The 14,255-nt window shown below is 50.8% G+C and overlaps 1 protein-coding gene across 9 annotated transcripts in view; it reads right to left on the reverse strand.

The window, feature by feature from the left end:
- The window catches only part of camta1a (calmodulin binding transcription activator 1a), a 300,158-nt gene that overhangs the window by 121,945 nt on the left and 163,958 nt on the right, over positions 1 to 14,255 (reverse strand). For all 9 annotated transcript variants that reach the window (XM_035645368.2, XM_035645375.2, XM_035645369.2 and 6 more), the window contains one exon: positions 7,808 to 7,943. In XM_035645368.2, the coding sequence (XP_035501261.2) occupies positions 7,808 to 7,943 (136 nt within the window). The remainder of the gene's footprint in view (positions 1 to 7,807; positions 7,944 to 14,255) is intronic.

The following is a 14,255-nucleotide window of genomic DNA, read 5'->3' on the forward strand; positions in this document are numbered from 1 at the left end:
CTCCTCTTTAGCAGCGTTTCATGTGAAATATCAAACCTTTCAATATCACTGTGAGCGGAGCGCGGTCGCTCGCGCGCTGTAATAATTCCTGTGCAAACACTTAACCATTCTCTTTGAACGCGGCCCCTCCACTCATTACACCTCTTTGAAGGGAGTGAACGTCGGGAGCATTGGAACCTTCTGATTTTGTAACTTATTAAATGTAACACAGCAGCAAATTACATCTGCACCTCTGTGTTGCTGGTTAATAATACATGCGGTCGAGAGCGTGTGCAGCAGCATCCAGCAGAATAAATAAAAAATAGGAAAGATAAAGGTGGCCGATACGAGTACGACGCCCGAGTAGAACAAATTAATCTCGCAGCAAAATGTCAATACATACATTTTAATTTTTTTAGCACATGAGGCAGGAAAAGCTGCTGTTGGAAATTTTTGGGGGGTCGAGTTCCGGTGCCTTTGTGAATAAAGAGGAGATACCGTCGCCGGGTGATTCCAGCTCAAAAGCTCTTGATCCTCCATGTGCAGTGGTTTCCTGCCTCTCTGAGTCCACGTGAGAAGAACCAGCGAGGAGATCTGAGGGACACGGAGGGTTCACCCTCACCAGAGGACGGGCCTCACCGGGACGGAGACCACGTGGAGTAGGCAGCTTTATTTTGAAAGGGAACGAAGCAGGTGGAGGTAAGAAAGAGATCGAGAGGAGAGGGAACAAGATAAAGAACGAGGAGGGAAGAGATATCCAAATGCATTTTCCAGGTTTTCCAGGAATAGAATAAAACCTTCTCTTTGATTCCGCCCGGCGCTGAACCGTCAGCTGACCCGCTGGGTCTCGGGCCTGCGGACCGACACGAGGGCCCTGCGATCCTCTCAAATTCAAGTCTATCAACTGAATTCATGAGTTGGTTTGAGGTCAGGGGCAGAGGACACTGCAAGGATCTCTGAAGAGTTCCCTGGACTGGGTTTATGAGAAATGGTGGAAGGCAGGAGCCTTGGTAAGAAGCTGCTCATTAACATAAAGCCGGGGGCCCGTGTTGCCCGGGGATCTGCGCTCCGCTCACGAGACCAAACAAAGGGAGAGTTCACACACGAGAGCAAACCACCGAGTCATGTAAGAGCTCGCCTGCACACCGCCACTCACTCTCCTCCGCATATCTGCATATCTGCATATCTGCATATCTGCATATCCACTAACCCCCCGGGGGAGTTACATGTATCAAAAAAACTGGCTAGCTCGGTTGATTTGCTGCACCGACAGATCAATAAGGATAATGAGTGACAGGCGAAGAACCGGGAAGCTTCTGTCCCCAAAGCAACAGTCATGTGGATTCAAGTCACTTCACTGTGTTCCGTCATTCTTTTGAATTAGTGTTTGACCACAGGAGAAATGAAGGCCACACTGGGCCGAGGTTTGTGAATGGGATTCATCCATTTTTAGACCAGAAATATCTCCGTCTGTTTCCTTGTGGACAATCTTCCTCTTCCCCGTCACAATAAAGATGGCGACCCCCCCCCCCCCCCCCCCGGACGAGGCCCTGGACTGGGAGGATGACGTGATAGCGGGGGCCAGCGACTGAGCGCGTAGCTGCTGCTGAGTCGTTTGGCAATTCTGACTAAAGGGCTGAAGACAGAAAACCATGGGGGGAAGGCTTTGGTCCGGTCGCTAATAACAAGATGACCAGCGCCATTAAGCCGGGAGGTGATCACTGCTTTAATCTACTGTGCTGGAACGAAGAGAAAATAAAAAGAAAAGTTCCAACACCTGCATGTGGCCACAGCCGGATGTCAAAGCTAAATGCTCCGAAGGTCTGAGCAGTAAATTCATCCGTGTCCAGTGTGACTCTGCTTCCACGTTCATGTTCACGTCATTTAGTCTTGGATGAGAAGAACAATCACCGCTCCTCGACTACGTGAGAGCAGCGGGTTAGGACTTATAATCATGGTAACCGTTCTTTAAAATATCGCACACACAGATCCGCTGTCGACTCCTCCACGATCGGGCGACTCAAAAGAGTAGAGCCGTGTGAGCTGAGGAGAGGAAAAAAGAAAAGAATGATAAGGCAGCCTGCGGGAGAAGAGGGAAGACAATGGAAACAGTAATCGATTTCCTGTCTGTACAGACTGTTGTCTATCAGACAGCCTATAAGTTTGAATAAGAATGGAAGATACAAAACTTTTCTTTGCTCTGGGCATCGCCTGTATCAGTAATCTGATCTTAATTTCACAGTTGACTTGGGGCGGGAGCAGGAGGGGAAAGGAACGGGCGTTTGTTCAGTGCCCCTCACATCTGGCCGCGCAATCTGCTGGGAATCAGCCACCGCATCTGTAAATCGCTTCTACGGCTGCGACTGGGAACACAAAGAAACTCCATTTTCACAGACACGCTAGGCTAGGTAGCTTAGCAATGCTACCAGTCCACTGTTCCAAACCACTTTTAACCAGAAAGACGGAAACGGCACGAAGCCTCGAGCGCGTCACGTGAAATCAAATCTATATTTACAAGAGTGGACAGAAAGCAAAAGTGCGGGCGCCACTACACGGAGGAGTGGGATGTTGAAGGTCATGTGATATTGGAAGCCAACGCGGTGTAGCATCCAGCGCGCATCCACTAGCATCCACTCCATTACAACATTAGCAACTAATGTTTTGACATTTGTCTTCATTATTATCAATGAACGGAGGCGATTGAGCCACCAGCACGCGCCATTACCCGCCTTCATTGCACAGTTGCACAGTTGAAATCACACATTAGGGCGGATCCAACATGAAATGACAAGTTACGGCGGCTGCGAAGGATGCGCCGGCTGATTGTTTAGGTGGCGGAGGGGTTAGAGAGGTGGGAGGCGAGGGGGGCGAGGAGGGGCTGGAGCCGAGGCAGGGATGGGAGTCGGGGAATTGGCGGAGAACTGTATTGGCATTAAAGTCTGGGAAGCGTGGGGGCGCAGAGCGGCGCAGCACACCTTAAGAAGAGAAGCTCATTTCAATCGGTATAATTAGCCCGTGGTAATGAAATAAGTCAGAGGCATTGCCACCTTCGCTTAAGAGAAAATCGATCTGCGTTTGAGGGAGTTTATTAAAGCTTAGGAATAATGGGGTGATAGGATAGAGGGGGGGCGGCAGTTGATTGGGTGAGAGGAGGTGGTAGCACTGGGGCCGGAGCTCCACCATCAGCCGGAGTTTGTCCAAGCAGACGTGCTGGAGGTCTCCGGGCGACGCTCGAGCTACGTGCTCGCTGTGAGGGTGACATCACTGTGTGGGAGAATACAGCCAATCAGAACCTGGAGCCACTAAAGGGTCCTGATGAACAGACACGCCAGAGGACGGCGTCCTCATCGGGGCGTCGGTGTTGGGTTTGATTCGTGGCTACGGGGGAACAAGTGGAGCTCGCTGAGATAATCACTGACGGACAACTGTCCTCGAGTGCCTCCCAATGCACGCTGGTTGCTGGGGGTGCCGCTTGCTCATTTATCCAGCCGTCTGGCCAACTCACCTGGAGTGATGGGGGAGACGTCAGGAAGGCAGGCTGCTATTTCACGGCCTGTTAAGCGCTAATGCCGCAACATGCCCCGCGCTCCAATTTTAGGGAACGGGGAGCATTACCGTCCGACTCAAGGTTTCGTCCGTCTGGACTGTGGACTCAGAGTTGGGGGGGCGGGTCGGAGAAGAACAATGACAGATCGAGTAAAAGAATTAAAAGGCTGCAAAGTGAAAGACACAGAGGGAGGAAGAGAGAAAGACTCACATGGAGAGAGAGAGCGGAGCGTCAGTTCCACGGGCTGCTGAGCCAGCAGGACTCCGGCAGCAGCACACGCTGACATCTCCCGCCGCCACGCAAGGCTGCGCCTCGCAGGCCCCAGAAGGCCGCTCGGCTCGCCGGCTCGCAGCCTCTCCCCGGCCCGAGCCACTGAACATCACTGGCCTGAAACACCCACAACATTTGTCCTCTGCGTGCACTAAACCTGGCCTGTGTAATAACCACAGAACCTCGGCTACGCACGGCGGGCGGCTGGGGAATCAGAGCAGCGGGAGTGATGCAGAGAATCTCCTGTACAACAAGAAAACTCTGTCAGGTGTCGTGTAAATTATGTATTAACATGGATCTTTCTAGAGTAGTGAGAGGAAACCATCGCTCTTTTTTCCCCTCCCCGCTGTGGCAGAGGGCAAAGGTCAAGTCATTTGTATGCGCTTACAGTATTTACAGTAAGCATGACTGTGCACGATGGGTGGAGGTTCCCATCATCGGGCTGGTTACGGCAGTGATGGAGCGAGCTGTTAACAGGACGTGACTCAGGTCTGCAGAGGCTGCAAAGTGCAGACGTGTGGACAAACACAAACACACAGTCTGCAGAGACTAAACTGTGATTCATCCTCACGCCAAACGTCACGCCGCCGCACGTCTGGGCTCGTCCCATTAGCTGACGTACTGTGACAGGTGCCAGACGATGTTCATCTGGCAGAAAGAGACTATTCCTATATTGTTCTTACAGGAGAAAGTGGAGGGAGTGCGTGTGTAGCAACAAGCCAACGTAGGTTATAATTATTATCATGTGAGTGAGTTAATAAAACATTCGTCGGAGAGGCAGTTTTCCAGCTTGTGAACGGGGGTAAACAGAAATGACGTGACCGCTTCCTGCTTTGTAAACTCTCCGACTGCTCACGGACGACGGGCGATTATTATTATCATTATTATTGATGACCGTTATCCAAGGTAAACTCGGTGTAAGTAATTGCTGGCACACACACACACACACACACACACACACACACACACACACACACACACACACACACACACACGCCTGCGGGCCGCAGCAGCTCAGCGAGGCAGCAGCCGCCTGCACAGATGAGGAAAGAGCCTGATGCAAACATTGGTCGATTCAGTCCTGCTCGTTATATCATCGCTGGTCAAGTTGACTGGTCAGGGCCCAAAACGACCCTCGGGCCGACGGGGAGACGTCCCGGTGCTCCCGACCGGCCGTAACCGGCTGTGACCGGCCGTAACCGGCTGTCTGCCACCGAGCGCGATTATGTACAATAAGTGAGATGGCGGTTACAGTTCCATGAGCTCCCATGTGGCTTTGCAGAGACACATCGATTCGTGAACCTGTTCCCTCTCGCTCTGCTCTCACCTGCACATCTCTCACAAGGCAATTAGCTCCGGCGAAGTCGACTGGTTACAACAGGAAGAAGCTCACAGTCAAAATTACAGGATGGAGTCTTACACTGTGTTCCAAGTTACTGCCGGCAGCTCGGTGTGTGTGTGTGTGTGTGTGTGTGTGTGTGTGTGTGTGTGTGTGAGGCTCGAGACGATTCTGCTTTAGTACACTCTTTATCTTATGTTGTTGCATATACTGTTCACTGCACATCGCAGGTTTAATGATTCGGCAACTGTACTCTATCTGACCCTCCGTGCGTTCCAAGTAATGGACATAAAATGCCGTAACAGTCGCTCAGCGCATTACTTAGTGTTTCAAGTGTCGACCGGAATGTAGAGGACACGTAAAGAGTCTGTCGGGCTGCAAATGAAAGAATCCAGCACGGTCGACGAGAAGCACGTCAACAGGAGCACACGGTTTGAAAAGAAACACTGAATCTGCTCAGTCGAAAGCTGCATGATGAAGTTTCCCCACCGGCCGGAGAACAGTTTACGTTACATCATCGGGAGGGCGTTCAGGGCCGCGTTGCCAACTTGGACTCTCTCTTGCTTGATTCAGCAATTTTATTTTTTTTCAGTGACTGGATATTTTAGATGGTAACAGTAAGATGCTCCTCGTCCGTCGTGACGACCACAGAAGAACATGCATCATCATCATCATCATCATCATCATCATCACGCTGATGGGGGAGACAGCAGACACATGCGGCCACTTTCTCCTTAATGTTCTGCTTTAAATGATTTTGATTTTATTTTTTTATTTGTGTTTTTATGCGTACTTTACTTTAGGACTGGATTGTGGGGGGGGACAGATGGCTCTTGTTGTAACTATAAAAGAGCCAGAGATTACTCCATCACACCGCTGGGTCCCAGAGGGATGAGACGCAGGAGTGGAACCGGGGTTCTGAGGGATCTGGTCAAACACACGGAAAAGAGCTCAGCTCAGTCAGACCAACTGTGTGCAGCGTGTTCCAAGTTTGGACCTGTTAGCTGCATAGCGTCATGCATGGGGTGCCTTGGAAGATTCACGTGAACAGGTCAAGGTCACGGGACAGAAAGTAATGTCTCCTGGGTGATGGATGACTGTCTGGGGAGACTAGCTTCAGCCTTGTATGTTGTAATCTAAATTTGTGTGCGTTCACGGTGTGGTGTGTAGGAACTCTTGTGTTGCTCTGTCCGTTGTCCAACCTCCTCGCAGCGCTGCAACACACAGCGCGTGAACTGCGAACCGTCTGATCCACGTGTCTGAATTCAATCTTCCTCCTGAAGACGAAACTCGTCCATCATCCCGAGAATCAACTCTGACCATCACTGACTTTGTGTTCCAGTGACAAAAAGAAAAATTGAGTAAGAAATGCTCGTCTCACCCTGCGTTTTATTAAACCACAGCAAAAAAGGCCAGAATCCCCGTCTGTACATGGTTTTACATGTATTCTGTGGGGATTGACAAAACCAGAGCACTGTACATTAATATGCATAATCTGTATTCACATGTTGATGTAAATTGGCTGATTAAACCTTCTGTAAGAGCCAGCAACTGTCAGAAGCTGGGGAAAAAAATAAATATATATATAGATATATATATATATCTATATAGATATATATATATATATCTATATATATATTTATGACATATTTATATATATAACGGTCAAATAAGGCAGATGTGCGTATTCCCAACAGGTTATCAGACCAGTGCAGGACCGGAGGTGACACTGAGCTCAGCTCAGCGGAGGAGGAGGAGGATGAGGATGAGGAGGAGGATGAGGATGAGGAGGAGGATGAGGATGAAGAGGAGGAGGAAGATGAGGAGGAGGAGGAGGAGGAGTGACAAATATCTGGAGGACAACAAACACACAGAGCAGAGCTCCTGTTGGGAGGACACCTGAGCTTTGTCTTTGTCACGCTGTGTGACACAAGACTCACAGCTCCGCTCCCTGAGGTGTGCGGTGAGGTTATGTGTACATGTGCAGGGATGGAGCAAAGGCCTGTGTGTGTGTGTGTGTGTGTGTGTGTGTGTGTGTGTGTGTGTGTGCGAGAGACCAAAATCTCCCAGCCTCACATCTCTTCCTCTGTCCTCCTTCAGCTCCTCTGCTTCTCAGCGCTCGAAAGCAGAATCCAAACTTCAGTAGCTTTTTTGAAAGAATGAGAGGTGAGGGAGTCCGGGGAGGAGACTCGCCCTATTCTCATACGTGGCACCGCTGATAAATCAGCCCAGGTGCTGCCACCTCCGCTTTGAGCGAGAGTGAGCCTGGGTGAGCCGAGGACAGGATGCAACTGGGCCCTTTTTATGGCGGCGGCTGGTATGGGGGAGCGACTCGCAGCGAGGTGAGGGAACGCCGGCTCCACAGTGCCGCTTCGAGAGCCAGCAAGATTAATGTAGGCTCTCTGGAGCAAAGGCAACATCCAGAGCCTTAATAAGGTACAAACAATCGGTTCCACTCCACCGGCTTCCCTGGGAAAACTATTGTTGTGCCGCATTGTTTCTTGGCGCGGCTCCTTGGAGACGCGGGGCGACTGCAGCATGTGACCGTCTCCATTACAGCCGGGGGAGAGCTCACTGTAAACCCGTGTTTGTCTGTGTCAGAGGGAAGGCTGCGCTCCCCCCCTTGTACACAACCCCCCCCCCACATCCAAACTCTCGTCAGCAGCACTCACCTCAACTCCCTGCACTTTCAACTTCATGTGATCCTCCCGTGTGGTCTTCCCGTCTTTCCTCTTCTTCCAGCAGTAGCCATCCTTCCTGTACTTCACCTTCTTCCTATTGTACAATATCATCGACCCATTCTGCGGCCTGGATCCGTGGAGACAGGACAGAGAGGGAGGGAGGGAGAGCAAACGACAGAAAGATGAGATGAGGAGAATTTTTTTTTAGGCAAAAGCTACAGCACAGCTCGGGGACTCATTTCACAGACGCACAAAGAGGCTCAACACGCCGGACCGAAGATGCACCAGTGACTTAGATGACAAGGTTTCTTTATGGTGCTTTTCAGCGTTGGTACATTCACAGTCTGACAATGAACAAAGCAGCCTTCAGCACACACACTCCTCCCAATGAGAAGTGTGTGTGTGTGTGTGTGTGTGTGTGACACTACTTCCCGCCGAGTAAATTACATGAAGGCCGGTGTGTGAGGCAGCAGTGTGTGTGTGTGAGGCAGCAGTGTGTGTGTGTGTGTGTGTGTGTGTGTGTGTGTGTGTGTGTGTGTGTGTGTGTGGCCCTTCCTCCCTTGTCTCTCATTCATCCAACTTAAATCAGTAGTGGTGGTGGAAGTCCCTGGGGGGGGGGGCTCCATTCATAATTCACACTCCCTCCACCAGACCACAGCCTGCAGGCTCACAATGACATCATGTAAAGTATCTGATGATAATCTGCCTTCGCGCTTCGGATTTGTAACGGAGACGTTCGCCGCTCAGTGTTAAACATTAACACAAAGTGTTACATGAAACCTTTATGACTCACTCAACAATTATTAACAATGGGCAGTTTGGACATGTACAGTAGCTTTGTGTGTTTGTGTGGCGCGGCTGTGTGTCCAGCATGTGCACATCAGTTCTCATGACGTCATAGTGACGTGACGTCAGGAAGCTATCATTGTACACGATTCATAAGGAGATTAATACAAGAGACCAGAACTAGCCCTGAATTATTTGACCTTTGCAAAATTCATCCGTAAGCGGTGTCGGCCGCGGCCCGCGACGTGGAGCTGCTGCTCGGCCGCCGCCGATACCGGGTACCCATGAATTGTTGGTAGTCGGAAGCAGGGAGATAGAAGCTCCATATTGAGATGTTTTCATCGTCTGAAGGATCAAAACTTCAAATAAAACACCAGGAAGGTACAAAAGAGGACCTGTAACATCTACAGGTCTACTGGATGTCTTGTTCTGGGAACTTCTGGGAAGATGTGACTACGTAAAAATAGATGCAGGTCCCCGTAACTTGAGCAATACCTGGCCCGCCCGCCCACACACACACACACACACACACACACACACACACACACACACACACACACACGACTTGGAGGCGTCCCAACGAGAGCGGGTCTGCTCGGTGTTCGCTGCCTCGCGGCGATCGAGTGGAGGAGCCACCTGCTCCGAGCTGCTGAGGAGGCAGCGTGACCGTTAACCATCATCCAGTCAGCTGGTGAACCTCGTTAGCCGCGTGCTAACTGCTCACGTGAACGACATGGGAACAGGAAAGAACTCGGGGAAATCGCTCTCATCAAAGTGAAGAACAAAAGCTGAGTTGACTTGTGTCTTTTCTATAAAGAAAAAGACGGCTGATGGTTGTTTTTGTATTGTTTTGTTGGTTATTTTTAATTTTTTTTTGTTCCCAGAGTTCATTTATAAGGCTGCATGCATCATTGTGCAGCGCTGCCTTCGGGGGCCCAGGACGCGTGTTTATCTTGGTATCACTCATCAATCATTTTCCCGGCCGGATCTCAGGGGCCAGTCGGGGGGGGGGGGGCTCCCTGCAGTCCCCCTCTGTGGCCCTTGACAGCACCTTCTAATGGGAGACGCCACTCACACACTGACGTGCTCACTCTCCGCCGATATCCCTTCGTCCCTCCTCCTCCTCCTCCCTCTCTTCTTTGCCGTCAGTCAACTGGAGCAGTGCACCATGGGAGCGTCTTTGTCTCCTCCCTCGCTCTTGTTTCATCTGTCTCAGGATCCCTCACCTCCACCCACCCAGACCCCCCTCCCTCCCTCCCTCCTCACTCACGGCCCTCTGTTGTTCCTCACTCAGCGTACGCTGCAGAAAGCAACTATTAAACAGACACTTTTATTGGTCAGTCTGAGAAGTGGAACTGCTCAGCGGCTGCGCGGGATATACACACACAGAGTATAAATTGTGTTCTGGTTTACAACATCTGTAATGTCACCCAACGTGCAGGCGCGCTCATAAACGGCATTCGTGAACTAGAAGAACTTTTTGCAGATCGCTGCGATCTCGGTGTTTTGGTCGTTGGGGATTTGCATCCTCAATGTCACCTGAAGGTCGCCCGCTCGACGTGCCGGCATCAGCGCCGGGTATCAATCAAAACACTGGAATGGCCCCGTCCGGGAGTGTGATCCTATTATTTGTTTCCATATCATTCTGGGGGTTTCGTCCTTCAGAAAGATACGAGGAGTGTGTGTCCTTCTTAAAAATGTAGCCCTGCGTGAGACAAAAAGATGGGCGTGGATGAGATAAGGCGGAAAATCAAATGACACAGGGCTATCTGATCTCCTCCGGAGCACTGGAAATTGGGGTGAGGCTTCGGTGTCAGAGGCTCCACGCCGTATTTATCGGCTTCGCTCAGCTATTTCTGAGTGACTGTTGGGTAGACGCTACATTCAATTCAAGGCACTTTGGACCCAGAGGAGACTCGACACCCACTCCGGAGAAGGTCTGAGGCAGAGACCAGGCGAAAATTCACGCTTAGGTAACATAAAGTGTCTCCTCTCTCTCCTCTCTCTTCCTCCCACTCATCTCCTACTACTGTATACTCAGGCGTTTCAATTAATCTTATCAGAATTATACATATTTATACATGAGGGGAAAAGCTAACTGCTCTGTTATCAAAGAAGCGTGACAGGAGGGCTTCTGTCTCAGATGCCTAAATGTGGCATATTAATATGGAAATGCAGGCTTCTGACAAAGTGCACACATGCCTCACAGCCGCCGCCGCCGCTCTCCTCTTCTGGAGTTAGCAGCGATAATAAGCTTTACCCTCAGGGCGGTGTTAGGCCTTGTCCAGTCCTTTAGGAATCATTCATTTACCCAGGTAATGGCATTCGCTCAATCAGATTTGTTCATTTGAAAAAGTCATGGGAGGTGGGGGCTTTATGATGCTGGTGACGTGTCCAGCATGGGTAATAACAGCCGGAGCAGGGGGGAGCGGCCGCTCTCCGGCTCGGCCTCGCAGTCCGACGGCCTGTGGGCGCCAACGGAGACGAGAGGAGGAGGCACATCCGAGCGAGTGTCGACAGATTCTCCAGTTCCAACAGAAATCCTAAAATGTCCTGAGAGAAACCGCGATGGAATGTTCCGACTCGGATAGACATTATGTATTTTGGCAACGATTAGTAAAACAAACAATCGATATATTACTTATAATCATATCATATCATCTGATTGCAATAAAAACAAGATGGCGCTGGTCACAATGTTAAACTCTGGGCTTCATCCTGCAGGTTGACACGTCCTCATAACACATGAAATGAGCTTAACTCGAAAATATTAAACTATATTACTCACGTGTAAGAAAAACACAGTATTTTAATTGATATTCCAACTTACAATCATGATCGTTTTGTGTTGCTGGGCTTTTTTTGTCTTATCCAAAAGGTTTACAGAGAATGAGATGCGGTATTTCAGTCTTGGTGTAGCAGTAATAGCTGAGCTCTCGTCCTCCTCCTCCTCACTCCCTATTCCCCATGATGCCCCAGGTTTGATTAATATCATACACACTGTTTTTCTTCCCCAGCAAAGCTCAACTGGCAAGAAGAGGAGAGGAGGAGGAGAGGAGGAGAGATGAGGAGAGGAGGAGAGATGAAGAGGGGAGGAGGAGAGATGAAGAGGGGAGGAGAGGAGGAGAGGAGGAGAGAGCAGCAGGAGAGAGGAGGAGAGGAGAGATGAGCAGGAGAGAGGAGGAGGAGAGGAGGAGAGATGAGGAGAAGAGGAGAGGAGAGGAGGAGAGATGAAGAGGGGAGGAGAGGAGGAGAGAGGAGGAGAGAAGAGGAGAAGAGGAGAGGAGAGAGGAGGAGAGATGAAGAGGGGAGGAGAGGAGGAGAGAGGAGGAGAGAGGAGGAAAGGAGGAGAGGGGAGGAGAGAGGAGGAAAGGAGGAGAGGAGGAGCCTGAGAGGCTTTGAAGATGGGAGGTTGAGCTGTTGGGGCCTGAAGAGCTCGAGAGGGAGGCAACACCTGCTGTTCTCAATTACCCATCAGGGCCTTCAGCCATCACAGCCTTTACACCACTGTGTCAACTATCACACACACACACACACACACACACACACACACACACACACACACACTTACTACTCATCCAAACACACTCACACATACAAATACTTTGTGTCACACACACACTGGCCCTATTAACTATAAATATGAGGCACAAATTTGCCCCTGGGCTTTCACACACAAGAGCATCACACACACACACACACACACACACACGTATGTACACACACCCACGTGCACAGTAACCCTGTTGTTCAGTCTAGGGATCACATTAATCGCAAGAATAGTGACAGAACATCAATAACACACTGATGCTGGTGATTACTGGTCCTCTCAATCACAGGTAAAACACAGGTCACATGTTTTGTGCACACACACACACACTCACACACACACACCAACACACACCAACACACACACACACACACACACACTCATACATGCGGGGCTGTGGTGTTTGGGTGTAATTAGACGTCAGGCGGCAGCGCTCTGTTCGATGACACACCGTCTCGGAGCAGAAAGGTGTCGGCGCCATGTTCCGGAGCAACACATCTGAACGCATCACGTGGAATTGATGACTCACAGATAAGCCGGAGCTCCCTTCAACCCCGCCAAAGAATGCATCAGGAAGTGGGGCGTACGCTAAAACTACTTTAAATGTAAATCTGCCACGGCCTCAGGATTGAGATTCATCGTCTGCGCTGCTCAAACCCTCCGACTCCCCCCGCTAATGTTGGCATGTCGGGACGCCGCAGGTCGCGCTCCTCTCTGACTGTCAATGAGGCCTCGGCGCTTGGTCACCGCGATGCCTCAGTCCTGTCTGCTCTCGTCCTCCACGGCCACAGGCCTCCACGAGAACGCTTGATCACGCTGCATATGCTAATCACGGGAGTGAGGGGACGTTGTGGTGTTACGCAACACCTTTTAAATCATATTGCATCATATCTCTCTTTCTCCCTGTGATACTTTCTTCTCTTCACTGGAGAAGAAAGACAAAATTGAAAGCTCGAGTACCCCGGTCAACTTGGGGCGGCTGTGGCTCAGGAGGCAGTGACGGTCGACCGCTAACCAGAAGGTCGGCGGTCCGATCCCCGCTTCCCCCGGCCCGCATGCTGACGCGTCCTTGGGGAGGACACTTAAAGGGGCAGTAAGCGATTTTAGAGGAAGCGCGTCCCTCTCTTTGTTGTCGTGGTGAGTTCACCGCACTGGTCGGGGCTCGAACCCGCAGCCTCGGGCATGTGACACGCTAACCAGTCGCAGCGTCTGCTGTCAGCTGACGGCCGTTACACATGCCCAACAACACAAAACATGCGAGAGTCAGACCCCCCCTTCCAAATGTTCGAGCTTGGTGACTCTCCGAAGAGCCGATCAGGGGTAAATTAGCCGCGATGTCATCTTTTGTCTCACGAACGCGAGCGCTGACAGTTGGTGGTCCGTTTTGGATTCCATCGTTCTACCGCACCATAGACTTTCAGGTTACAGGTGGGGATACAAATGATTCAGCAGATGCAGGGGTGTGTAGACCAGAAAGGGGGAACCCCCCCTGGGGTGAATGTGACTCCTACTGTAAAAGTGCTGGACTTATAAAAACTGTCCATTTAGCAATTTTTCCATGGTGAAGATTATTAAAAGAGAAAACGAGCTTGGCGAGTGAATCATGAGGTTGAGAACTCCAAACGTGGCATCGTGCGCTGGTCTCCAGGGCCGTGCAGATGGAGCTCAGTTTGTTTTAGCCAATGTGTTCCACTAAATACAGCAGTAATGATGAGGCGGGTTCCAGCGAGGCCCCTGGAGTTGTTGCTCAGGGTCGGAGACAGATCGCGTGCCTCCCCTCTTCCTCTTCTATCTCCTCTGCTGGTGATTGCCACAGAACTCGGGGGCCCTGGCCCACTGCCTTCCAGCACAAAACAGATGTCCCCCCCCCCCCGCACTTATCTCAATGAAAAAATCACAGACAATTTACCAAGAATATAAATTACAGTCGTGGCCACACATCAGCGTCTCTGTCCCTATAAGACCTTGTAAAGAGGATGAGGGTGAATTGGTGTGGGAGGGCGGGCGGATTGTTGGAGGGGGGGGGGGCAACAACACCAGGCTGGATGGGAGCAGCAGGGGAGGAGGATGGTGCTGCTCTTATCTGGTCCGCAGCAGCCCGGC

This window comes from Scophthalmus maximus, chromosome 3 (genome assembly GCF_022379125.1).
Source record: "Scophthalmus maximus strain ysfricsl-2021 chromosome 3, ASM2237912v1, whole genome shotgun sequence".
Classification (NCBI taxonomy): Eukaryota; Metazoa; Chordata; class Actinopteri; order Pleuronectiformes; family Scophthalmidae; genus Scophthalmus; species Scophthalmus maximus.